The sequence below is a fragment of the Pleurodeles waltl genome, chromosome 11 (assembly GCF_031143425.1).
Source record: "Pleurodeles waltl isolate 20211129_DDA chromosome 11, aPleWal1.hap1.20221129, whole genome shotgun sequence".
Classification (NCBI taxonomy): domain Eukaryota; kingdom Metazoa; phylum Chordata; class Amphibia; order Caudata; family Salamandridae; genus Pleurodeles; species Pleurodeles waltl.
This window is the reverse complement of record NC_090450.1, coordinates 950,706,165-950,733,771: the sequence shown is the minus strand read 5'-3', so window position 1 is coordinate 950,733,771 and position 27,607 is coordinate 950,706,165. Positions and strand designations below refer to the sequence as shown.

General features: G+C 46.8%; 1 protein-coding gene across 6 annotated transcripts in view; it reads left to right on the top strand.

Annotated features, from left to right (window-relative positions):
• CABIN1 (calcineurin binding protein 1) overlaps positions 1-27,607 on the top strand; it is a 1,028,293-nt gene that overhangs the window by 940,800 nt on the left and 59,886 nt on the right. For 5 of the 6 annotated variants that reach the window (XM_069215153.1, XM_069215155.1, XM_069215151.1 and 2 more), the window contains exons 34-35: positions 5,438-5,732; positions 25,666-25,833. In XM_069215153.1, coding sequence (XP_069071254.1) covers positions 5,438-5,732; positions 25,666-25,833 — 463 coding nt within the window. The remainder of the gene's footprint in view (positions 1-5,437; positions 5,733-25,665; positions 25,834-27,607) is intronic. The other variant, XM_069215154.1, reaches the window with a different exon arrangement.

Genomic DNA, 27,607 nt, shown 5'->3' with positions numbered 1-27,607 from the left:
ACAGCCATGAGTGAGACAGGCATGAACTCCTCTTGGCCGTCTTGGTGGTCTCTGAGTGACGCATCTGAATGATGCAAGCCTCCGCCTACAGTAGAACCATTCAGCCGACTCCACACTAGTCAAATGTGAGGGAATAAGACCTAAATTCCTACCCATTATCCCACCAGGGTAAGAATTAAAGCAGACAAGTGAAGTGTTTATATATTTGACTTGTGGAGCCCCTTAATCGTCACCTGAGCCTTATTCTTGTTTCTGTCATAAATTCAGGAAGACAACTTCATCTAGGGTCTCCTATTAGTTGAATGGGGGGAAGTAGCATGGAGGGGAGTCAGGGAATATGAAGTGCCACAAGAGTTTCGATCATGATTAGTAGCGCATATGCAGAATTGAATAATGTAGTATTAAGTATTGACCGAAAAGGACTTTCACTTCTTAAACAAGCACTGGGCTGGACATGAAAGTTATTGTGAATGTTGGTTGATTGTTGATTTCCGATTTGTGATACTTAAAGGCCATTCAAGACTTGAGGCAAAATTCAACATCTAAAGCATGAGGAAGACCCTGTGACAAGAACAGTCCGAGCCGAAGGTTCAATCTCAGTCCCGTTCCCACTCTAGAAGAGTTTGGAGCTGTTATAGAGATTGGTTTTGGTCGCAATCCAAATATTCTGATAAATCTGAAAAGAAGCATAAGAAATCAAAGTGTGACACTGTCCCTCTCACCACTCACATTCGCCTGAGAAGGTGCATGGGCAGTGCCATAGCTCTTGATCTTGCTCCAGGAGACCATAGACTTCGGAGCCAATCCCATAACTGGTTCCAGCGCAAACTGAGTTTCTGGTGCCGTCCACCACTCCTGAACAGTTTTAAGAGTTCCATGTGGTCATGCTCTCATTACTCAAATCCTTTTTGACTCTATGTGCTGCACCTTGGGGCTCCAAGGAGCCGAGAGGCCTTCCACCTGGAGTACCACCAGCAGGTTTGACCTCAGTGCCAGTTGGTCCTTTTGCTCCAATCCGACCCACCTCCGGTACCACGGACCATGCTGGTTCCTGGAACTTTGATGCTGGTGCCGAATCCATTGACCCTGGACGAAGAGATACCAATTGCACTCTCTGATACAGAGCTGGTCCAACCTCAACCTAGGCCACCCCGACCACTTTGAGGTGCCACCTCTCCCATTTGATTTGCCATCTCCACAAGGAAAAACACTCACGCACTGGCAACGATTATGACGCAGGTGATAAGTTTGCTGAGCCCAATACTGAGGACAATTAGTATGCCAGCTTATAGGAGGCCATGCCAGCTTACAGAAGGCTAGTGATCTTGATACCTCCCCATAATCTGGTCTACTCTCACCTCTCGGCCCAGTCACAGAACAATCCATCTCCTATGCCAGGGTGATGCGTAGAGTGGTTGAAGTCCTTGACCCCAGCTCCCCACCTTGGAGTAAAAAACTAATGTGTTGATGGAAGGCCTCCAGCCTGGGCAAACATCTTCTTCAACCCTATCTGCTGTTTAATGAGGCACTAACAGATATCTTGTTGAACGCCAGGGCTAAGCTTTGCTCAGCCCCCACACACCCCCAGTCAACAGGCAAATAGCGATACGCCATAGCCCTGCCCCAAGTGCTTTCCTTTCTCAACTCACCTTCCCCAAAAGTTTGGTTTTGCATGCGTCCACAAGCAGGTCTAACCACAACACCTTCCCGATTACTCCCCCAGAAGGTAATCCAAGAGAGTTGAGACTCTGAGGAAGCAAGGTTTCTTTTTCCACCAGCCTAGCCATCAAGTCAGTGAATGCCATCTGTCTCCTGGGACGCTAACCCACATCCTTTGGAACTCAGTGCCTCAAGTCCTTCCTGGTGCACCAGAATATTTCTGACCTTTCCCTGCCCATGCCATCCACGATGGTCAGGATATGGCTAAGTTCACAATCTGTTGTGGCTTGGATACCACAGATTCCATTGAGCCTGTCATTGGCACCAGCGTTGCCATTCACCGCCACCCTTACCTGTGGTCCTCCTATTTTTCATGTGACATCCAGTCTTCCCTCCTGGACAGGCCATTCGATGGGACTCACTTGTTGGAGGATACAGCAGACTCAGCTCAAATAGAGAAGAGCCACAGCTCATTCTCTGGGTTTGTCTGCCCCACCTCTCCAACTGCACCAGACCTATGCAAAGTCTGTTACGCAAATGTAGAGAACCTTGGCTCGGTCTGTTCCCACCTCTGAGAACACACAGTGTCGGCACTTCTGCACGTTGGAGTTTCCAAAGCATCTCTCACTCATAGATGTGTTCAGCCTCAAGTGCAACTCGGGACCCCTGTATGCCTTTCCTCCGATACCACTCTTGGACAGAGTTCTCTAGAAGATCAGAACCAACAGGCCCAAGTCCTCCTAGTGGCTCTGTATTAGGCACCGAGAGTATGACCTCCAGAACTGCTGAGCTTGAACATCTGTCCTCCGATCAGGCTACCACTATAGGAGGATCTGCACCCGGGCCTTCACAGTCTCCACCTTCATGCTTGGAGATTAAGCTGAACACCTTCCACCTTTCTCTGGAGGGGGTTGATGCCATCTTGGCAGCCAGGCATCCCTCAACAAAAATTGTATTAAGTCTGTCATTATGACATGTTTGTGGTTTGGTGCGGTACATGCCAGATTGACCCACTCCAGGCCAAATTATTTTGATTTTTTTTTTTTTATCCCTAGCCCAACAAAACCTTTCTCTGAGTACAGTTAAAGGATACCTTTCAGCTCTTTCAGCTTTTTTGCAGTTGCCTGATCAGGCTTCTTTGTTTAAGTCTCCAGCTGTTAAGAGATTTGTTTCAAATGATTGCAACATTTGTTTCCCCTTCCTACATTGTCATCCCACAGTGTGACTTTAAGTTAGTCCTCACTTTCCTGATGTGTACTCAATTAGAGCATCTTCACAGCTGTTCATTACGGCTCTTCAACCATAAAACTGTGTTCCTCGTCACCGTAACTTTGGCGAGGCGTGTGAGTGAGCTTCAAGCCCTCTGCATAAACCAGACATATTCCACTTTCTTCCCCCAAAAAACAGTATTTTGTGGCCACGAGCATCTTTTGTGTCTAGGGTTGTGATGACGTTTCACATTGGTCAACCCAGCTCGTTTTCTACACTTCCCCACCTCTTTAAGGAGGAGGTGAGAGTCAATCCCTTGGACACCAAGAGAGCATTGAGCTTCTAAATTGATCTTAATAAGGTACACCAGGTGGACGATCAGGTCTTTGTGGGGTTCGCTGGAACAAAAAAAGACAAGGCAGAACCATCACCTGCTGGATTGTGCTCTGCATTAAGAGATGCTACGCATTGGCTAGAAAGCAGCCTTCAGAAGGACTGCGTGCTCATTTTACCAGGGCCAAAGGTGCTACCACTTCATTAACACATGGAGTCCCTGGCCTAGACATCTGCCACGTGGACGTTCATGAAGCACTATTGTGTGGACGGTCAAGTTCCTCAAGAGGGGGATTTTACCTCCTCGGTTCTGCAGGACTTTCTGGTTGAGTCAGCAGGTGATTAATCTGCGGGCTAAAAGTCTCTATCAGAAGAGAAAGTTACTTACCTTCAGTTATGCTCTTTCTAATAAAGATTCTGTCTCTACTAGAAAGGAAGCAGCAGATTCCTCACCGACTCTCCCATCCTTCCCTTTCTGTGAGTGGCCTCCATCCATTAATAGGATCCCAAGTCTAGGATTCTGCGCACTGGTCACACTGATTTGCATTTGGGGCTCTGTATCTGAGGGCACACAGCCTTGAAAGCTTTTGACGTCAGCGCATGGGAGTGCCACCTGTATAGGCTCCATACTTCATTTCTGGAGTGGACCAGCGTCAGTGCAGAGTCGTACAGCACACCTTCTGGCATGCAGAGGTACAGGTGAAAAGTTTTCAGATCTAGTTTGAAGCCTGTCTGGTGAATAGTCAAAAGGTGAGGAATCTACAGCTAGATGGTCTCCACTAGAAAGAGCATTATTGAAGGTAAGTAGCTTCTTCTTTGCTGTCACAAGAGTGGCTCTGTAGTGTTGTGTTGGCCTCAGCTCATTAGATACAAGCCTCGTTGACTTGTCGTCTTAGGTGCACTTCTGTGCCATATAGCTGGGTACAGTTTTTTCACTTGTTTGGTTGTCTTGACCTCTTTAGCATACACTCAAGCTTGAGTGGATTGCAGTTTGTGCTGTGTGGGAAGTGTTGGTGTTATGTGTGCTTGTCGGAGGAGAAATGTCCTAAACTTTTTTCGCCGACTTCTGAAGCAAACGGCCCACCAACTTCTGTATAATGAAGCAACGACTCTCTGAGCACAGGTTTTTTAAAACATCCCATTGTATACAATCTCTGGAAAGCTTTTTAAAAAAAATATATATTTTTTTGTGCAAACCAGTGGGATGTTTTCGCATTTCAAACAGGTAAAAAGAACATTGAGCTTGTGCAGCATTTTTATTGGTATTTTTTTAGGGTTGTCCGAACCAAAATTCACCAAACCTAAAAAAGGCACACAAATGAGGCTGAACTACATGTGAAATCCTAATTTGGAGAATATTGTTTTGCTTGTGTTTAATTTTTCCGCTGTGAAAGTTCCTATGGGAGTTTCCGTTGTAGTTATGAACTGTTTTTGAGGGTAGGGGCAGAGTTTGGTACATCATGTGTTAAAGTTATTTGAGAAGCAAACATGGTCTTGCCTGTGGAATTTTGTGTCACCCTCCAACCACAGAGGAGCGATTGCTGCCTTTGTGAATTGATAGAGGGTTGGTAACAAGAGGGGTGGGGGGGGTCTCGAACATCTGTTATCACTGAAAAATAGCACTATCCCCATTTTTGCTCTGTTTTAACAAGTAGTGTATATTTGTAAAAACTGATCTGAAGAGCTCCTTGGCCTTATCCGATATGTGCTCCTTATAATGTCAATGACTTTTCTGGAGAGTTTTCAGTGCATGTTAATGTGCAAGAAGAAAGAGTTTTCAAACATGTATTTAATAGCATGCAACGAGTCCCATCACCATCCTATTCAATTTGCATGCATTGCATAGGTTTGAGGAAGACTCCGTTTTGTGACATCAGAAGTGTGTGCTGGGAGGTAAATAAGGAAGGAGTAGGCTTTATTCTCTTTTCTCAAAACCCAAAAATCAGATTATGATGTCTTTTTTGATTAAAAAATTAGTTTGCAGGTGAAAGGCTGGTGCCCTATAACTACAGACCAGTAGTCAATAGTATGGAATAACAGAGGGAGGGGCATAGTGAATAACCTACAAAAAAATTAACTGTTTCTCTAAAGAAATACAATATAATTCACTGTTTTCATGGATTTTTTTTAACATTGCATTTCAGTTATGAAACGACATTGTACTTTTTGCATGCCTACTCCTGAGAAGTTTAGCTTTGGACAGACCTATCCTTATGTTGATTTCTGGTGTATTCAGTCAACAGGCGATGCACCATCAACCCCAAAGCACACAAAAGAGAGCAGAGATATCTTCTTTCCTTTGACACCAGTGTCTGTGCTCCTGACACCCCTCAATACAGACTTAGTGGCGGCGGACAACCTCCTAAGGCTCGGAGACCTCCAACCCAAAACAAAGCCGACATCTTCCTCCTCATCATCATCCTCCTCTCCCTCGTCATCTGTGGCTGCAGTTTCTGAAGCACCAAGGGAATCTGAGCAGCAACGGGGCCTGTCAACCAAAACAGTATCCAGCATGTCCTACCTCTCGCATGGTAAGTTTGGCAGCTGTCAGGTGTGATAATAGAGGATACCCAGCTGCTCACATATAAAGCACTGCTGTTGCAAGATAGGAGCTTGCACTTGTAAGATAGTAGCCTTGGGGCAAAGAATATTTTTGAACTGGTACACAAAGTCATGGACAGAAGACATGCCTCTGTCTGCAGTGGTCAGCGAGGATGTCCTTGAGTACATGCCTAGAATAGCGAGCCACACTGACTCTACATGCATTGCTATTGGTTGAGGACTGTGGATTATGAACAGGAATCAGTGCTCAACATAGACCCATAACATGGGCGTGGAATAAAATAAAATATCCACTTGTCCATAGAACAGGTTGCTTCATAAATCTACTTGTCCTGTAAAAAATAATCCACTTATCGTTTTGGTGCCAGGTAGTGCAGTGACAAATTATGGCAGCAATCTTATTGTAGAAAAGCTCTGATATTAGCCTGTCTAATTATGCCAGGGCTAATACTATAGTAGAGCTTGAGTACTAGCAGTTTCCTTATTTTGCCACCTTTTTACGCAGATCTACATACTGGGGCAGGAGGTATCGATAACAGTTGTTCCAGGATTGGAATGCCCCTTTGAGTCTTTGCAAACCTGCTAACTTGCATGTTTTAGGGTTTTCGCTAGCTCGTCTCCAGTCTTTTCACATACTAAAAAAGGTTTGGAAGTTACTCCTGACAAGCGCGGGAGTAAAACATCTTCCAGAGTTAGGAGAAAAGTGGTTAGAGGAACAGTGAACTTGTAAACGGTCAACAGAGATTTGCATGAGCCATTCTAAACATGCAGATTTGCTCATGTTGAAATGCAGTTCACAGATACTTTTTAGGAGTACAATTTCCTGGCCTACTTGTCTAAATTCCTGGGAATTTATGAAAGCTGTAACTCTGCACTAATGCAAGGACATATACCATGGTTGCACTTTTGTGACGGTCTTTTAAGAATTGGTCCCCTAATAGGTCTGAAGTGAACCAAGACCTTTTGTTTTTATTAAAATTCTATCTCATATCTATCAGTCGACTGGCTTCTGCTCTTTCAGTTGGATCATATTGGCGCACAAAGTAGTTTTGTTCAGTGTCACAGGGTACTGTGGAAATGTGTGATTTTTTAAACAAAAAATACTATTGCTTTTTGCCAATGTTTGTTATAATGGTGAGGGCCTGGCAGCTTTCACAACAATAAATGTTGGAAATGGCCCTTTTTGCAGGGTTATCCCCAAATGTTTTGCCTTCTTTCTCCTATTGTTTCAGGTCTGGTTTTTGCTGGTTTATTGTCTCTGTGCACTTTACCACTGCTAATCAGTGCTAAAGTGCAAGTGCTCCCTATAGAAAGTGTACTGTTGATTGGCTTATTTGATTTACTGGTAAGTCCCTAGTAAAGTGCAGTAGAGGTTCCTAGGGCCTGTAAATCAAATGCTACTAGTGGGCCTACAGCACTGGTTGTGCTACCCACATTAGTAGCCTTGTAACCATGGCTCAGACCTGCCCGTGCAGTATGTGTCTGTTTATGCAGTTTTAAACTGCCAATTCGACTTGGCAAGTGTACCCACTTCCAGGCCGAGACCTTCCCTTTTTATACATGTAAGGCACCCCTAAGGTAGGCCCTAGGTAGCCCCATAGGCAAGGTGCAGTGTATCTTTAAGGTAGGACATGCACTGGTGTGTTTTACATGTCCTAACAGTGAAATACTGCCAAATTTGTTTTTCACTTTTTACATTGCCTATCTCGCTCATAGGTTAACACGGGGGCTGACTTTAAATACCTTTAAAGCATAGATTCCCTTTGGGAGCAGATAGAAATATGGAGTTTAGGGTCTCTGAACTCACAATTTAAAAATACATCTTTTAGTGATGTTGGTTTTTAGATTGTTAGTTTGAAAATGCCACTGTTAGAAAGTAAGCATTTTCTTGCTTAATCCATTCTGTGACTCTGCCTGTTTGTGGATTCCCTGTCTGGGTCAGTTTGACAGTTGGGCTGTTCACATCTCTCTTCTAGGCAGTGACACAAAGGGGGCTGGGGTGTAGCCTGCATATCCTGATGAGCCACCTGTGCTGGAAGGGAGGGGAGGAGTGGTCACTCACACCTGAAAGGACTGTACCTGCCCTCACACAATGCAGTCTCCTACCCCCTGGTGTGTGTCTGGGGCCTGGCCTGGACAAGGAAGGATCTTGCAAACACTTGAGACTTTGCTTTGAAGTTTGCCAACTTCAAATGCAGAAAGGGATATAAGAAGAAGACCCCAAACCCCAGGCTTTTAGAATCTTTCTGGACTCAAAAGGAACCTCTGCCAAGGAGAAGAGCTGAAAAGCTGGAGGAGGAGTACTGTCCCTTTGCTTTGCTGGACTGGCCTGCAGTTGCTGCTTCTGCCTGAAAGAAGTGCAAAGGGTGAACTTTGCTGTGTGGCCTACTTGAGAAAGTTCTCCAAGGGCATGGAGTAGAGCTTGCCTCCTGTTGGAAATCTCAGGGACACCAAAGACTTCAGTTTCCTCTGTGTGTTTTGTGCTGATCAAGAGGAGAAACCACTGCGGCACCGCTGGCCTGGACTGAGACCTGGCAACACCGCACAGAGGCGCATTGCCTCGCTTCGCACCGCGACCCTGGTCTCACCGACGCCGTCATCAGACGACTTCACCGAGCCGCTGCTCGCACCACGACCTGTGGGCCCCACACTCTGGCATCGCCTGCCCGCACCGCAGCCTGGGCATCCCCGACGACGACGCTCCTGCTGACACCGGTGTCGCTGCCTGCACTGTGGCCTGTGGACACCGCTTGTGAGGAGCACGAAGCACCGTCCCGTGGCGCCCCGCTGCCTTGGGACTACCGACACCAGTGCTTCAGCGCCATCAACTCCAGTGTCGTCACCAGGCATCCCTGCCTAGGACACCGCTCGTAAGGGTCACGAAGCACTGTCCCATCCCGCACCACTGGCTTGGGCCTACCGATGATAGTGCTTCAGCAACAACGACACCGCTGCCTGCACCGTGACCTATAGACACCACCCATCGCACCGCCCCGCTTCACACTGCAGCCCTGGTCTCACCGACGCCGCTGGATGACCGTCCTCAAGCCGCTGCCTGCACCATGACCTGTGGGAACCGCATATCGCACCGTCCCGCTTGACACCGCAGCCCGTACTCAATCCACACCAGCACTCCTGACTTCATCAGCCCGGAGTTCAATCTGCAACGCGTGTGACTTCAAGGGCCTGAAGACTCCCACACCAACTTCGGAACTGACACTAGCGACGCCGCTCTCTGGAGCTCACTGCAAGGATCACAACGCCCTGCAGTTCCAAAGATACTGTTTACGGGTCTCCCCGACACCGTAGCTGGCCCGCAAAGCCGCGGTCAGCCTGAACTGTTGATCACGACACTTAGATAGCCCCAGGTGGAGCTATTGACTTCAAGGAACTGTATTTTTGAGTAAACCTTGCAAAATTCATATCTTTAACACTGTATGTTGGATTTTTATCATTTTGGTCTTGTTTTACATAGATAAATATTTGCTATTTTTCTAAAACTAGTGTGGTGACCTTTTGTAGTGTTTTCACTTATTGCTGTGGGTTATGTGCAAATGCTTGACCCATTACTTCTGAGATACGCCTGACTGCTCGTGCCAAGCTACCAAGGGGTTGAGCAGGGGTTATCTGCAATACTGCAATTACTAACAAAGTTTTGCAAAAACCATGTCTAAACAAGACATGCATTGACAAAACCAAAAGGCTGATGACCAAGACCTCAGAACTGCTAAACTGCACTGTAAACAACTGGAAAAGAGATGGCACTGCAGAAAGGACATAGCCAATAAGACCACCTTCATGACAGCCTCACACTCTACCACAGACAGTTGAGAGAATGGAAGAAAAAGGCCTTAACCTCATACATCAAATAAAGCTCCAGTAACCGCAAAGAACTCTTCAACATAGTCAAAAAATTCTCCAACCTCTCATCTGCAACAAACATTAATACCCCATTCACAGGAACTCTGCGACAACCTTGCAAACCTAATCTACAACAAGATCGCCAACATCTACAGAACCTTCAAACCGCAGCCCAAGGCCACCGCCGTCTTGAAGAAATACAATGACCCCGCTACCGCCACAGACATCCAAATGGGCTCAATCAGATCAATGTAAGTGGGTTAAAAGTCACTAGGTGATGGGGGCACAAGCCTGCAAGCCAAGGGGCTATGCTAAATCTCCTGAGTCCTTATGAGAACTAAAATGAATTCACCACATCTCCTCCCATCTGGAACAGAACCTCCTACTCAACTCCTCCCAATCTGGATTCCGTAACAATGATAGCACTGAGACAGCCCTCATTGCAGCTAACAACAACATCCAAGCCCTACTCGACTGAGGAGAGACTACAACTCTGATCCTCCTAGACCTCTCAGCACCCTTCGATACGGTCTCCCACCACACACTCACCAAAAGGCTGCACAACATAGGCATCCATGGAGCCGCCCTCCGATGGATCACCTCTTTCCTCAGCGGAAGAACGCAAAAAGTCAACCTTCCCCCTTCACCTCTGAACCCAAGGAAATCATCTGTGGAGTACCCCAAGGATCCTTGCTTAGCCCCACCTCTTCAACACTTATATGATACTTCTGGACAGCATCTCCAAAACCCAGATACTCAACATCATATACTATGCTGACGACACACAACTCATCCTCTCCCTCTCCGCAAACATCACCAAGACACTTCCACAACTGCATGACAGATGTCAGCTGGTTGAAGGATAACTGGCTGAAGTTAAACACGGACAATACAGAGGTAATAATTTTCAGGGAAACAATTCCTTAGAGCACTCACCCTAATCAGAAAGGGTTTGCATTAATGAATCATAAATACATGTTCGAACTGCATTAACTTATGGAAACAAATATTACCTTATCTACAGACAGAGCCTTTCCTTGATCCATAATATGATATTGTAAACTTGCAGCCAAAGGGTTTGTGCTGCAAAGGGTTGGGGGTCCTTGTCCCAGTGACAAAATAACTATGAAAACTTGTTGTCCTTGACCCCCCGACCCCACCCACCAAATATGTCCGGAGAGTTGGGCTATAGGAATTCCAGTATCCTGCTATCATAATTAAGGATTGTTGTGGAGAATGAAAGTAAGCGTAAATTTACTAACTTCAGTGATCATCAAAGACTTCTAGAACATATTTGCATCATAGTCAAGTACAGAGTTGGAGCAGGATACTCACCAGGTCGTTATAGGTAGAGACTACTCCAGATGTATGGATGTTCTGGATATCATACTCTTGGTGCCCAATCCAGAGCTTTAGGAAGTTGGCTCTGTATATACTATTTCAAAGTAAGAAATAGTGTGCACAGAGTCCAAGGGTTCCCCTTAGAGGTAAGATAGTGGCAAAATTAGATAATTCTAATGCTCTATTTTGTGGTAGTGTGGTCGAGCAGTAGGCTTATCAGAGGGTAGTGTTAAGCATTTGTTGTACACACACAAGCAATAAATGAGGAACACACACTCAAAGACTTACTCCAGGCCAACAGGTTTTTATATAGAAAAATATATTTTCTTAGTTTATTTTAAGAACCACAGGTTCAAGATTTGAAGTAAACACATACAATGCAAGGTACTCCACACAGGTAAGTTAGGAACTTTGAATAAAAGCAATATCATTTACAGTCTTTGTTAAAATGGCAATAAGCTATTTTCAAAGTGGAAACAGTGCAAAAATCAACAGTTCCTGGGGGAGGTAAGTAACGGTTAGTTTGTGAGGTAAGTAAGACACTTAAAAGTCTCAGTTCCTGGGCATAGGCAGCCCACCATTGGGAGTTCAAGGCAACCCCAAAGCTACCACACCAGCAGCTCAGGGCCAGTCAGGTGCAGAGGTCAAAGAAGTGCCCAAAACACATAGGTGCCTTTGGAGAACAGGGGTGCTCCGGTTCCAGTCTGCCATCAGGTAAGTACCTGTGTCCTCGGGGGGCCGACCAGGAGGGTTTTGTAGAGCACTGGGAAGGGACACAAGTAGGCACACAAAACACACCCTCAGCGGCAGAGGGGCAGCCGGGTGCAGTGTGCAAAGTAGGCGTCGGGTTTCAGATAGGAAACAATGGAGGGACCCGGGGGTCACTCTAGAAATTCAGGCAGGCACAGTGGGGCCTCTCGGGACAGCCACCACCTGGGCTAGGCAGAGGGTCGCCTGGGGGTCACTCCTGCACTGAGGTTCGGTTCCTTCAGGTCCTGGGGGCTGCGGGTGCAGTGCTGGTTCCATGTGTCGGGTCCCTTGTTACAGGCAGTCGGGGTCAGGGGGAGCCTCTGGATTCTCTCTGCAGGCATCGCTATGGGGGCTCAAGGAGGTCGTCTCGGGCTACTCACAGGGTCGCAGTCACCGGGGAGTCCTCCCTGTGGTGTTTGTTCTCTAAATCTCAAGCCGGGGGCGTCGGGTGCGGAGTGGGAAGTCTCATGCTTCCGGCAGGAAACGTGAAGTCTTTAAAAGTTGCTTCTTTGTTGCATAGAAGTTGCTGTTGTTGAGCAGAGCCGCTGCTCACAGGAGTTTCTTGGTCCTTTAGTCCAGGGCAGTCCTCTGAGGCTTCAGAGGTCGCTGGTCCCTGTCGAATGCATCGCTGGTTGCAGGTTTCCGAGTCAGGAGACAGGCCGGAAGGGCTGGGGCCAAAGCAGTTGTTGTCTCCTGTCTTCTCTGCAGGCTTGTAGGTCAGCAGTCCTTCTTGTTTTTTCAGGTTTCAGGAATCTGATTTCCTGGGTTCTGGGGTGCCCCTAAATACTAAATTTAGGGGTGTCCAATGGCTACTGTCCTGGAGGGTGGCTACACCCTCTTTGTGCCTCCTCCCTGAGGGGGGGGGGGGGCACATCCCTATTCCTATTGGGGGAATCCTCCAAAATCAAGATGGAGGATTTCTAAAGGCAGGGGTCACCTCAGCACATGACACCTTAGGGGCTGTCCTGACTGGTGGGTGACTCCTCCTTGTTTTTCTCATTATCTCCCCTGGACTTGCTGCCAAAAGTGGGGGCTGTATCCAGGGGGCTGGAGTGCCCTGGGGCATTGTAACACAAAGCCTGAGCCTTTGATGCTCACTGCTAGGTGTTACAGTTCCTGCAGGGGGGGAGGTGTGAAGCACCTCCACCCAGAGCAGGCTTTGTTTCTGGCCTCAGAGGGCACAAAGACCCTCACCCCAGGTGGTCAGGAACTCACTTCTCAGCAGCAGGCTGGCACAGACCAGTCAGTCCCGCACTGAAGGATTGGGTAAAATACAGGGGGCATCTCTAAGATGGCATCTGTGTGCATTTTTTAATAAATCCAACACTGGCGTTAGTGTGGGTTTATTATTCTGAGAAGTTTGATACCAAACTTCCCAGTATTCAGTGTAGCCATTATGGAGCTGTGGAGTTCGTTTTGACAAACTCCCAGACCATATACCTAATATGGCCACACTGTACTTACAATGTCTAAGAATAGACTTAGACACTGTAGGGGCATATTGCTCATGCAGCTATGCCCTCACCTGTGTTACAGTGCACCCTGCCTTAGGACTGTAAGGCCTGCTAGAGGGGTGACTTACCTATGCCTCAGGCAGTATTTTGTGGGCATGGCATCCTGAGGGGGATGAGCCACTAGGAGTACTTTGGCCCGTTAGTCCTGATCTTCTAGATAATTCTGTGCAAGAGTGGTATCTGAGGAAAGGCATACTGGAACCCCAAGTTTTGCTCGAGGATGAACACATCTGTAAATGAGAGACCCCTTAAACTCCAATGTTCAGAAGTGCTGACACTGCACGTTCTCGGAGATTTATAACAGACTGAGCCAAGGTTCTCCACATTGGCTTAAGAGACTTGAATGAATACTCATGGGTGAGTGAATGGTGTAGACTAGTTGGGATATGTGGGGCTGAGAGCCATGCACATAGACTGGAAAAGGTACATGCAAGCCAGAGATGTGTAGTGGTTGGTCAAAACGATATGGGGATCTGAGGCTGGAAAAGCTACTTGCGGGTTAGTTATAGGTAGAGACTGGTCAGGATATAGTGAGTGATAGGATGCTATAGAAGATATGGAATCAGTGGGAAGAAGGTATCAATTAATTGAAGAAGTTACTTACATTTGAAGAATACAGTTTTCATCCTGCACATTAATAATTACCCTCCAAATATCCCCCTGTGACAGATTCTACTCAGACATGTTTTGATCCTATTTCTGGTCTCTCTGGTGTATAAAAAATTGGCTGGAACTGACATTTGGATGCATACATGTCTCCATATATACTGCAGAAAGCACATCACATTTGGTGTCTGGTGGTGTTATTGTGTGATTCCTGATAGTCTCTCTCTTATGGCCTCTGTTGGTTGTTTACAATTTCTCTTGATCCAGTCAGTTCCTGCTGCTGTTTCACAAGGTAAGGAAATCTACTAGAGGAGGGAACTACTCATCATAAAGAAACCCTGTTACCAGATGTGCTTATCTTATTATTTACTGCCAGCTGCAGAGACTATGCTGGATCTAAAAATTGGTAAGGGTTTGCATTGTCAGTGCTAAGCTAAGAGATGTGTGAGTGTCTACTGCTATTAGTGAATCTTACAGAGATCACTGAAGGAAAGTGGGTATCAGTGCAAGTATTTTTTATGTAATCTGGTTTTGTATAGCGATGCAAACTATGATTGGTATCCTCAAAGCAGTTGATGACTATATGCTGAGCAAAGGGACAGGGCCTGTTCAAGGTGTGCAGCATTTTGTAGAACAGAGTTGAGGAGGATTAGCTTGCATTAACTTTGAAGAGTGTACCTGAGGCACATTGATTTGAGGTGCCTTCTTGAATTCATTGTATTTTTGATAGAGACTTCTAGTTGCAGATTCCTTACCTCAGAATTTCCCCCAGCAGTCGGACTGGATCCGGGGATTTTTCTTCAAGCAATACCCTTGTGTGTTGGTAGGTGGCGTCGGTCGACTCTGCAGGTGTCGTCGCCGTGATGACGTTGGGAGTAGTACATAGACGTCGCCCTCACGCAGTGACGTCAGTTCTTTTCTTTCTGTGCTACGCTCTGATCCAGAGATCTATTTTTTGCCCGAATCCAACCGTTTTGTAGAGTTTGGTGCGTCAAGGACGTCCCCGAAGACCAATTTCAAGCTGTGTGCGGACTGTCATCGTACAATGTCAGTGACTGATCCTCATCGGGTTTGTCTGTGGTATCTTGAGTGCGACCACGACCCGAAGTTGTGCTCTGAGTTCCGGGCCATGCATCCGAAGGCTTTGAGGGAGCGGTCCCTAAAGCTCCTGGCGGCCCGGCACTCGGCTCCGCGTAGGTCTCGCTCGAGAGGAAGGTCTCGATCGGTTGCGGAGTCATCGCCACTTGTCTTCTTCCAATCCTCGCGTCAAGGTAAGAAGAAGAAGTCTCATTGCTCTCAGACTACGCCCCATCGCTCAGCCGACGCAACGCGGGAGGAGCGTCCACGCAAAAGGCCTCCGTCCTCGGAGCCTGCCTCTGGGTCGGCTCCGCGCTTCCCTGAGTTTCCCAGAGCCGGAGCAACCCCCTCCCAGCTTAAAGAGTTTTATGAGGCCCTGCGCCGTCTGACCCCCATACGGCGCCTTTCGGCCCTAGGGGTTCGGCTGAGGGGCCTTCGGGTTTCGCGCCGGTGGCTTAGGATCCAGCCACTGAGGTCACCTCCGGATCTGCGTGCGGATCCGCACCGGCGCTGGTCGCACCCTTGAGACCTTCCCTGGCACCGGGTCGATTGTCAACGCTCCGGATGTCAGTAGTGCCCACCATCGACATCGACCCAATTCTTATCCCCAACGACTCTGAGTCGGAGCAGAGTCAGCCGACGTCGCCTTCAACTTCGATGGGGCCTATTTGCCCCAGGTCGGATTCAGGCCCTTTTTCTTATGGGTACGAATATGGGGAGGGATTGGAGGGGTCCCTGGACCCTTATGAATACTAGGATGACCCTTCTATGGACTGGGCTCAGGAATTGGGCGTAGCCAGTGGTCTGGATACTTCTCCTTATGCTGGCATGCTGTCTCCTCCTACCGTGGCTACGGCGGAGGGAACAACTTATGGTATGGTGGTCAGTGGGGCAGCTGAGGTCCTTGGTCTCGAGCTTCCCACTGTTGAGGTCAGTTCTAATCTCCTGACGGAGGTGCTTCAGCCTGGGGCTTCTACTTCAGAATCCCTTTTGCCATTTAATGAAGCCCTCACCGATATCCTTTTGGGTACCTGGTCCAAACCCAACACAGGGGCTCCTGTGAATAGGACTATCACACGCCGCCATCGGCCCGCACCGAATGACCCTAAATTCCTGTCCCAGCACCCCATGCCTGAGAGTCTGGTTATCCAGGCTTCCTCTTCTTCAGGCGCATTCCCTTCCGCACCCCCGATAGGGAATCCAAAAGCCTGGAACAGTTTGGCAAGAAGTTGTTTTCTTCCTCCAGTCTCACGCTGCGGTTGGTGAACACCGCATGCCTTTTGGGCCGCTATACCCACTCTTTGTCGGATACGGTTGCGCAAGTCCTTCCGCAGATACCGGAGAAGGCCTGTGCTATCGTCTCCCAAGCTGTGAACGATGGGAGAGATGCAGCAGCCGTTTTGGGCTGGACACTACTGACAGATCGGTTGCTACGACTATGGCCTTACGATGCCACGCCTGGTTGCTTACTTCTGGTTTTTCTGGGGATGTCCAACAGTCACTCATGGACATGACCTTTGATGGCTTACGTCTCTTCGGAGACAAAGCGGACTCGGCCTTGGAGAGATTCAAGGATTCCCGGACTACGGCTCGGTCCCTCGGTCTTTGCTCTGCCCCTCGCCCCCACAGTCCACTTTTCGCCCCTTTGGTGGCTATGGAAGGAGATCCCTGTCGCGTCCTCCACCCAGCCACCATGCCACCCATGCTGTTCAGCCTCTGCATGGCCGGGGATGCGGAATCCCACATGGTCGTGGGACAGGGAACCAGAGGTCTGCCCAGTCCACCTCTGCCCCCGCTGCAGCCTCCAAACCCATCTAGTCCGTCCCCTCACTCCCGTCCAGTTGGTGGCAGGGTTCACCATCACCTGCCCACTGGGAAAACATCACCACGGACAGGTGGGTTTTGCAGATAGTTTGAAAGGGCTACTCCCTCTCTTTCGAATCTGCTCCACCAACCATGCCACCATCCTTCAGTCAACTTCCAGAGGATCATTTGGCACTCCTCCGCCAGAAAGTCGCAGCTCTCTTAGCCAAGGGAGCTATAGGAAAAGGTCCCTGTGCCAGAAGTAGGTCGTGGTTGTTATTCCCGCTACTTTCTGATACCAAAAAAAAGGACAAGGGCTTGTGTCCTATCCTAGACCTTCGGGACCTAAACTACTTCCTCAAGAAGGAGAAATTCAAAATGCTCACCCTGGCTCGGGTTCTGTCTGCCTTGGACCCAGGAGACTGGATGGTAGCGTTGGACTTGCAGTACGCTTATTTCCACATCCCCATCCTGCCTGCCCACAGACGTTACCTACGATTCCTGGTAGGTCACGAGCACTTTCAGTTTACCGTGCTCCCCTTCGGCCTTACCAGCGCCCCTCGGGTGTTCACGAAAGTGATGGCGGTGGTTGCCGCACAACTGTGCAGGTTAGGGGTCTCAGTCTTCCCCTACTTTGACGACTGGCTATTTAAGGCGGACTCGCCCCAGAAAGTCGTCTCCCACCTTCAGACTACGGCGAACCTCCTGCACACGCTGGGGTTCACTATAAATGTGCTGAAGTCACACCTGACTCCCTATCAGACTCTCCCTTTCATCGGAGCGGTTCTGAACACAGTGCAGTTTCAGGATTATCCTCCCGAAAAACGAGTCCAAGACATTCAGGTTTTGAATCCGATCTTTCAGCCTCGGTTTTGGGTTTCGGTGAGGCCGACTCTGAGGCTGCTAGGCCTGATGGTTCAACATCTGGCGGGTTCCCTCAACGCCAGAGCGGAAGAACTCAGCCGTCGATGCACAGCCGATCACGAATGGCGTCTCCATCCGGAGGTGGTGCAAGGTCTCTTTCAGCAGTGGAGGGGCCCTTGGTTAGATCTGTTTGCCTCCTCAGAGAACGCGCAATGTCAGCTGTTTTGCGAGTTGGAGTTTCCAAGGCAGCACTCGTTCGGAGATGCTTTTCGTCTCGAGTAGAACGCTGGTCGCCTTTACGCCTATACCTCTTCTGCCCAGAGTTCTCAAGAAAATCAGGAACGACCGGGCCAAAGTCATCTTGGTGGCTCCGGACTAGGCACGGAGAGTATGGTATCCAAAGCTTTTGAGCAAGTCCATTGATCCTCCACTTAGACTGCCTCTTCGGGCGGATATTCTGTCGCAGCAACAGGGGACGGTTCTTCACTCAAACCTGTCCGAACTCCACCTTCATGAGTAGAGATTGAGCGGCGACAGTTGACGGCTTTTGCCCTTCCACCCAAAGTCTGCGATGTCATCTTGGCAGCTAGGCATCCATCAACCAAAACTGTATACGCCCGTCGTTGAAATAAATTTGTAGCATGGTGTACCAACAAATCTGTTGATCCCCATTCTGCCCCTCTGTCAGAGGTTTTTCTGTTCATTCTTTCGTTGGCCCAGCAGGGCTCTGCTTTGGGCACCCTTAAAGGGTATTTATCTGCCATTTCGGCCTTTCTCAGGCTACCTGATCAGCTCACACTCTTTAAATCTCCTATTGAGTAGATTCCTAAAAGGCCTCACCCATTTATTTCCTCCCACTACATTTATCATGCCTCATTGGGACCTCAATCTTGTACTTACTTATTTGATGTGTACTCCCTTTGAGCCAATGCATAATTGTCCCTTGCGGCTCCTCACCTTCAAAACTGTCTTTCTTGTGGCAATCACCTCTGCTCGCAGGGTGAATGAGCTTCAGGCCCTTTCCTCAAAACCTCCATACTTGTTTTTGCACCCTGACAAAGTAGGGTTGCGCACTAAGGCTTCTTTCCTTCCTAAGGTGGTTACACCCTTTCATGTAGGCCAGTCCATCACTCTGCTTACTTTCTACGCACCCCCACATCCTTCCCATGAGTAGGAGAGACTTCACCGTCTGGACCCAAAAAGAGCGTTGGCATTCTACCTCAATCGTACTAAAGATTTACGTGTGGACGATCAACTCTTCATTGGGTATGTGGGTTGCGAAAAAAGGGAAAGTGGTGCAAAAGCGTACCATCTCTCGATGGGTGCTTCTTTGCATCAAAATTTGCTACGCTTTGGCCAAGAAGCAACCTCCTGAGGGCTTGCGTGCTCATTACACCAGAGCAACTGCTGCTTCCACCTCGTTAGCACGCGGAGTTCCTGTCCTGGATATCTGCCAGGCAGCTACGTGGGCGTCCCTGCACATGCTTGCTAAGCACTATTGTCTGGACAGTCAGGCTACTTTGGTCGTTCGGTCCTGCAGGACTTCCTACTATGATCTTGGTTCGCAGCCCACCACCGAGGATGGCATTGCTTGGGTATCTATACTAAGGTAAGGAATCTGCAGCTAGAAGTCTCTATCAGATGTACTAGTTACTTACCTTCAGTAACGACATATCTGGTAGAGACATGTTCGATGGCATGTGTAGCTGCAGATACACATGCTGTGCACTGTTCCTGCCATCTAGTGTTGGGCTCGGAGTGTTACAAGTTGTTTTTCTTCGAAGAAGTCTTTTCGAGTCACGGGACGAGTGACTCCTTCCTTTCGGCTCCATTGCGCATGGGCATCGACTCCATTTTAGATTGTTTTCTTTCCGCCATCGGGTTCGGACGTGTTCCTCTTCGCTCCGTATTTCGAATCGGGAAACTTAGAAAAGAATCGAAAATTCATTGTATTGTTTACGTTCGGCACCGGATTAGTTTTATCATATCGGCACCGACATCAAGACCGCTTCGGCGGCCCTTTGGGGCTTCCGCACTTTACCAAGGCCTGGTCGGCCCGACCACACCCGTCGCCGAAGACTAATGGACCGGACCCCCTTCCGTTTCTGTCCTAAGTGTCACGGCAAGTATCCTTATACAGACCAGCACCGGGTCTGCAACCTGTGTTTGTCGCCCGAACACAGAGAGTATACTTGTGAAGCTTGCCGAGCGTTTCGATCCAAGAAGATCTTACGGGATCGACGCGCAAGACGACTACAGATGGCGTCGAAGCCGAAACAACATCTCGACGTTGAGGAAGAAGAGATGAGAATTTCCATCCAAGAATCGGATTTGGATGAATCCGACGGTGATCGACCTTCGACGGTGCGGCAAAAAGTGAGTACACCTGCCCCGTCCCACCCCCAAGGTCACACCAAAAAACTAAAGGCCACGGGGACGCCACTGCCAGAAGGCCATGGCTCAACCCACAGAAAAGAAGGTGACCAAGTAACATCGGTACAGAAAAAGGCCAAGGATTTGCCGAAGACTTCCGACTCCTGTCGAGAATCCAGCACCGAAAAAAGTCGGCATCGAGTCGGGCAAGCCTCGAAAGAGCTTATTGGAACCGAAAAAGACAATTTCGATAGGAATTTCGGTACCGAAAAAACCGGCTTCGGAGCCAAAACATTCTTCCTACACTGAAGAGCAAGGACTTTCTCTGCAGCTCAAAGAAAGGCACAGATTTGAGCAGGAACTTGATTTAGAAGAACATGACCAAACACAGCAAAGGTTAGAAATCCAGAAAGACACAGGGGAAGATACAAACCATCCCTTCACTCAAGTCAAAAAGAAAACTGGCTTTTCACGAGACTGAGATGCAACCAAAAGCCAAAGTGGTTAGAGAAAAGTCACCACCACCACATTTCTCACCACAAACATCCCCACTGCAATCACCACAATTGTCACCAGTGGGTACACCAAGGGCACAGTCACCCACACATACTGGGATGACTCAAGATGATGCAGATCCCTTTGGATCCATACGACCCACCTATATCGGATAACAGCCCAGAGTGTTATCCAACCAAGCCTTCACCACCAGAGGACAGTACAGCCTACATGCAAGTACTAGCCAGAGCAGCTATGTTCCTCAATGTAACAATGCACTCGGAACCGGTGGAGGATGACTTCCTGTTCAACACTCTGGCATCCACGCATGCATCCTACCAAAGTTTACCAATGTTACCAGGCATGCTTAAACACGCACAACAGGTCTTCCAAGAAACTGTAAAAGGGAGAGCCATCACGCCAAGGGTCGAAAAGAAATATAAACCGCCCGTCAGACCCAGTGTTTATTACTCAACAGCTCCCTCCGGACTCAGTGGTTGTGGGGACTGCAAGAAAAAGGGCAAATTCACAATCATCAGCGGATGCGCCACCCCCTGATAAGGAGAGTCGAAAATTTGATGCGGCGGGGAAAAGAATGGCATCGCAAGCAGCCAATCAGAGGCGAATTGCCAACTCACAAGCCCTACTTGCCCGCTACGACAGTGCGCACTGGGACGAAATGCAAGACATCATCCAGCATTTGCCCAAAGAACACCAAAAACGTGCCCAACAAGTGGTCGAAGAAGGACAGGCCATATCAAACAACCAAATCCGGTCTGCCCTAGACTCTGCTGATACAGCAGCACTGACTGTCAACCCAGCAGTAACTATTCGAAGGCATGCATGGCTGCGAAGTTCTGGATTTAAGCCAGAAATACAACAGGCGGTATTGAATATGCTGTTTAATCAACATCAGCTATTTGGGCCGGAAGTGGATACCGCAATCGAAAAAATGAAAAAAGACACCGACACGGACAAAGCCATGGGCGTGCTCTACTCCTCACAATACAGAGGAACATTTAGGAAACCACAGTTTAGGGGAGGGTTTAGACAACAGCCATCAGAACCGTCCACCTCCCAAACAAAACCCACCTACCAGTCTCAGTACCAGAGAGGGGGGTTTTGTGGTTCCTACAGAGGACAATTCCCAAGAGGATGAGGGAAATTCCAGCTCTCCAAGCCAAGCCCTAGCAAACAACAGTCACTTCACTGTCACACTTCACCAACACATATCACCGGTGGGGGGGAGATTAACCAAATACAACCACAATTGGACACACATTACCACAGGCACGTGGGTCCTATCAATTATCCAACATGGTTATTGCATAGAATTCACAACATTCCCTCCAGATGTTCCCCCAAAACCGCACAAATATCTCCACAACACTTAGACCTATTACAAATAGAGGTCCAAGCACTGCTACAATAACAAGCCATATAGCTAGTACCCTATCACCAGAAAGGAACAGGCGTTTACTCCGTGTATTTCCTTATCCCGAAAAAAGACAAAACGTTAAGGCCTATCTTAGATCTGAGAACACTGAATCTCTTCATCAAATCAGATCATTTCCACATGGTAACACTTCAGGACGTAGTTCCCTTACTAAAACAAGGGGAATACATGACAACACTGGATCTCAAGGATGCGTATTTTCACATACCCATCCATCCATCTCACAGGAAATATCTCAGGTTTGTAATACAAGGCAAACATTACCAATTCAAAGTGTTGCCATTCGGAATAGCAACAGCCCCCAGGGTATTTACAAAATGCCTGGCTGTAGTAGCACCTCATAAAAGAAGACATCACATGCACGTATTCCCATATCTGGACGATTGGCTAATAAAAGCCAACACTCAACAACAATGTCACGTTCACATGCAATACATAATATATACTCTACACAAATTAAGGGTTTCTATCAATTACCAAAAATCTCGTTTACAACCATCCCAAATACAAGAATCACTCAACACACAAAGAGCAACTGCCACTACAAGTCCACAAAGGGTGCTGTTGTTTCAAAATATAAGATCAAGCATGCAACCAAACCAACAATACACGGTCAGGTTTGTAATGAAACTATTAGGCATGATGTCCTCATGCATAGCTATTGTCCCAAATGCAAGGCTACACATGCAGCCCCTAGAACAGTGCCTAGCAAAACAATGGACGCAAGCACAGGGTCAACTCCAAGATCTAGTGTTGATAGACCGCCAAACACACTCTTTGCTTCAATGGTGGAACACAGTAAATTTAAACAAAGGGCGGCCTTTCCAAGACCCAGTGCCTCACGCCATTCTCACAACAGACGCATCCATGATTGGGTGGGGAGCACACCTTAACAATTACAGCATACAAGGTCAGTGGGACAATCAGCAAAAACAACTCCACATAAATCACTTAGAACTGTTAGCAGTCTTTCTAGCAATAAAGGCCTTTCAACCCCTTCTAGCCCACAAACACATTCTTGTCAAAACAGACAATATGACAACAATGTATTATCTAAACAAACACACTCGTCACAGCTGTGTCTCTTAGCACAAAAGATTTGGCATTGGGCAATTCACAACAACATTCGCCTAATAGCACAATATATACCAGGCATTCACAATCAGTTAGCCGGCAATCTCAGTCGAGATCACCAACAAACTCACGAGTGGGAAATACATCCCCAGATCTGACAACATCACTTCCACCACTGGGGAACACCAAACATAGATCTGTTTGCAACAAAAGAAAACGCAAAATGCAAAAACTTTGCATCCAGATACCCACACCCTCAGTCCAAGGGCAATGCTCTATGGATCCAGCTGGTCAGGGATATTTGCTTACGCTTTTCCCCCTCTCCCGCTCATTCCTTATCTGGTCAACAAACTGAGTCAAAACAAACTCAAACTAATCCTTATAGCACCAACGTGGGCACGCCAACCCTGGTACACAACACTGTTGGACCTATCTGTGGTACCCCACATCAAACTACCAAACAGACCAGATCTGTTGACTCAACACAACCAACAGATCAGACACCCGAATCCAGCATCGCTCAACCTAGCAATCTGGCTCCTGAAGTCTTAGAATTTGGATACCTAAACCTTTCCAAAGAGTGTTTGGAGGTCATTAAACAAGCAAGAAAACCCACAACAAGACATGATTACGCTAACAAATGGAAAAGGTTTGTCTGCTACTGCCAGGCTAATCAAATTATGCCATTAAACGCCTCCACACAAAACATTGTAAGTTATTTACTACACTTACAAAAGTCCAATCTAGCCTTCTCTTCCATTAAAATCCATCTCACTGCAATATCTGCTTATCTGCAGATTAAACATTCAAAATCACTTTTTAGAATCCCAGTTATTAAAGCCTTTATGGAAGGACTAAAAAGAATCATACCCCCAAGGACACCACCAGTACCTTCATGGAATCTTAATATTGTATTAACACGACTCATGGGCCCACCATTTGAACCCATGCATTCTTGTCAAATACAATTTTTGACTTGGAAAGTAGCTTTTCTAATAGCTATCACTTCACTTCGAAGAGTTAGCGAAATACAGGCGTTTACTATTCAAGAACCATTTATACAAATACATAAACATAAAGTGGTTCTCCATACAAATCCACAAATCTTACCAAAAGTCATATCACCGTTTCATCTAAACCAAACAGTAGAACTCCCAGTCTTCTTTCCACAGCCAGACTCAGTAGCAGAAAGGGCATTGCAGACATTAGACATAAAAAGAGCACTAATGTATTACATTGACAGAACAAAACAATTTCATAAAACAAAACAATTGTTTGTAGCTTTCCAAAAGCCACATGCAGGTAACCCTATACCCAAACAAGGCATTGCCAGATTGGTAGTTAAATGCATTCAAACTTGCTACCTTAAAGCTAAAAGAGAATTACCCATTACTCCAAGGGCACACTCCACTAGAAAGAAAGGCGCCACAATGGCTTTTCTTGGTAATATACCATTGACAGAAATTTGTAAAGCAGCCACCTGGTCTACGCCCCATACATTTACTAAGCATTACTATGTAGATGTGTTGACAACACAACAAGCCACAGTAGGACAGGCTGTACTAAGAACATTATTTCAGACAACTTCAACTCCTACAGGCTAACCACCGCTTTTGGGGAGATCACTGCTTTGTAGTCTATGCACAGCATGTGTATCTGCAGCTACACATGCCATTGAACAGAAAATGTCACTTACCCAGTGTACATCTGTTCGTGGCATGTTGCACTGCAGATTCACATGCGCCCTCCCACCTTCCCGGGAGCCTGTAGCCGTTTTAGTTGCATGAAAATTGTAAATATGTAAATAATTTTTACTTTACCACACACTATGTACATACACATCTACTCCAGTGCATGGGCACCTCTAGTATCCTTACTTCAACAACTCCTACCTCACCCTCTGCAGGGAAAACAATCAAAAATGGAGTCGATGCCCATGCGCAATGAAGCTGAAAGGGAGGAGTCACTCGGTCCCTTGACTCAAAAAGACTTCTTAGAAGAAAAACAACTTGTAACACTCTGAGCCCAACACTAGATGGCAGGAACAGTACACAGCATGTGAATCTGCAGCGCAACATGCCACAAACAGATGTACACTGGGTAAGTGACATTTTCCATTCTAGTTGCAGATTCCTTACCGCCCACCCATCCTCCCCACTTGCGAAATGATTTCTACGGACATGGATTCCCCCTTTCAGGTCCTTAGCTCTGGCATACCAATCTCAGTGTTCTTAGCGGCTTTGGCGTGGAAAGTTGCTAACAAAACTGACGTCACCACGCTAGGGCGGCGTCTATGTACTACTCCCAACGTCATCATGGCGCCTACGAAGCCAACAATGACCGCGGAGTCGACCGACGTGCAAGAGTATTGCTGGAAGAAAAATCTCCGGATCCAGTCTGACGCCTGGGGGAAATTTCTAAGGTAAGGAATCTGCAACTATGTCTCTACCAGATATGTAGTTACCGAAGGTAAGTAACTTGTACTTTAAGTCCCATCTTTGGGTATTACAAAGTCCCCCTTTTTCAAGGCAGAACGAGTCTGTCTCAATTTTTTGTCATTTCTGTAAAATCTTGTAATCTCTATGTGAGGTTCAGCATTATCATTGTGTCACCCAGGGAGCTAATGCAAAGAGTAATTTACATATTTGCGTATTTTCTAGCTGATTTATTTATGCTCTTAAATCTCAGCAGAGGATGAGGAGCTGGCAACTCCCTTGGGAAGTGTCGGATTTCAACCACAGGAGACCCGCCTCTGCCAGCAGATGAAGATGGCAACTGTGGCCCCTTCTCCTGAACTTTCCACTTGGAAGAAAGAAGTGGTGTCAAGTGCAAACTCTGGGCGTTGTTCCAATCAAGGTATGTGACTGCGCAGGCTTAACGTAGAACAGGCATTCTTAAGGAACCCATTACTGACAGTCCATCACTATGGCGTGCCATGTTCAGATGCTTCATACAAAGTCTCCCTTTCGTGGATGTTTACCACGATAAATATCTTCTCTGTCTCACCATCAGCTAATATTCTATCCCCTCTGATTGCTTGACTTTAGGGATCTCGGAAGAGACCCCTTCCTTAATTCATCTGCACTGTACACAGACAGTTGATCTCTCTCAGAGGGTCTTTGAGTTGAGCTGCTTTGATTTGCGGAATACTCCATATAAAGGTGAAACGCAAAGGCATTTGGTTTTACTCCTAGCTAAGTCTTCAGTGTTGACAATAAAAAAGAAACCAGTCAAGTACTCAACAATAAATTCAGGCTGCTGAGCAAAGTTGTCTTAATCTTTGATGTTTTTCATCATATTAACAGGAAGAAAGCATTACTAAGTACATGCTATGTGTGCATCACCTACTCACATCCTATCTTTATCGAAGTATATCCAGACTATTTTTATAGAGGATGAATTTTGAAGTAGTGAATCTCAAAATTAGTCTTGTGTAATATGAAACACTCACTTTGTTTCACCAGAAGTAGCTGGGCATCTTGATAAGTCACCATTAAAAGTGTGTTTTTTGTGTCAAGAGTTTCTATTTAAAAAAACTCCCAGTTGATTGTGTTGCAGCTGAGTGTGTAAAATTATGCTTATATTAAATCACTTTGCTGCCAGAAAACTTTCTTACCAACGAAAGATTGACCCCTGGATGGTTGTGACCCTGGGCCCATCTCTGTCGAGGAATTGTTTTCATAGGTGATAGGCAGAGAAGCATAGCAGGTGGAGGAGAGCCTAATGATGAAAGTATGCCTAGGTTGATTTTCAAGGGCCATAACTAGCTTGTTCTTTAACTGAACAAAAGGGGGACTGTACAGTTTAACATGGCTTTTTGCTAGGATTAATGGTCACATAGCCTAGGAACTGAGATGTTCATCTTGGAAATAAGATGTTGCTTGAGCATCTTTGATTTGAACCTTATAATTGTGTATTTGGTACGTGATGGTGCTAATATCTGGGATTTAAGATAATCCATCTGCACATTTTGTACCTCTAGTTTTTTTTTGATTTTTTTTATTTTTTTTAAAGTAATTCTTTTAATTGTTTTCAAATGTTTTTCAACATTACAATCATCAGCATTTAGGGTATAATTCAGTTGGTTGCAAAGTTAAATATCACAAAGTATAATCAACATGGTTTGTGTATTTTTCACTTAATGAACTCTCTCACCCATATTACAGACTGTATCATTCGAAAACACTGCCACCAGGGCTCCCAGATGTTCTTATATTTTGCAACATTTCCTCTAGCATAATATAAAGTTTCTTCTGCTTTGGCACAATAGTCCATGTCCACTAGCCACTCTCCTGTTGAGGAAGCCATATCCCTTCTCCAGAGATGCACAGTCTCTTAGTCACCAACAAACCTGCTGCTCTGAAGGCTTGGGCATTTCTAGGACCCTCCCATCGTTCCATCATGCCAAGAATCACCACTTTAGGATCTTGGGGCCTTGTTTAAAGTATGGAAGGCAGGATACTCCATCACAAATGTGGCAGATGTCTTGTTCGCCATATTACAAATGCATTAGAACCTATGGCACTTGTAACACGGTGGACAGAATATCCTCAATGTTTGTGACGGAGCGTTTAGTCTGCCAAACTCTAAGTAAGGCCCTACATCCATGAGCCGGCTTACCTTTTTTTTC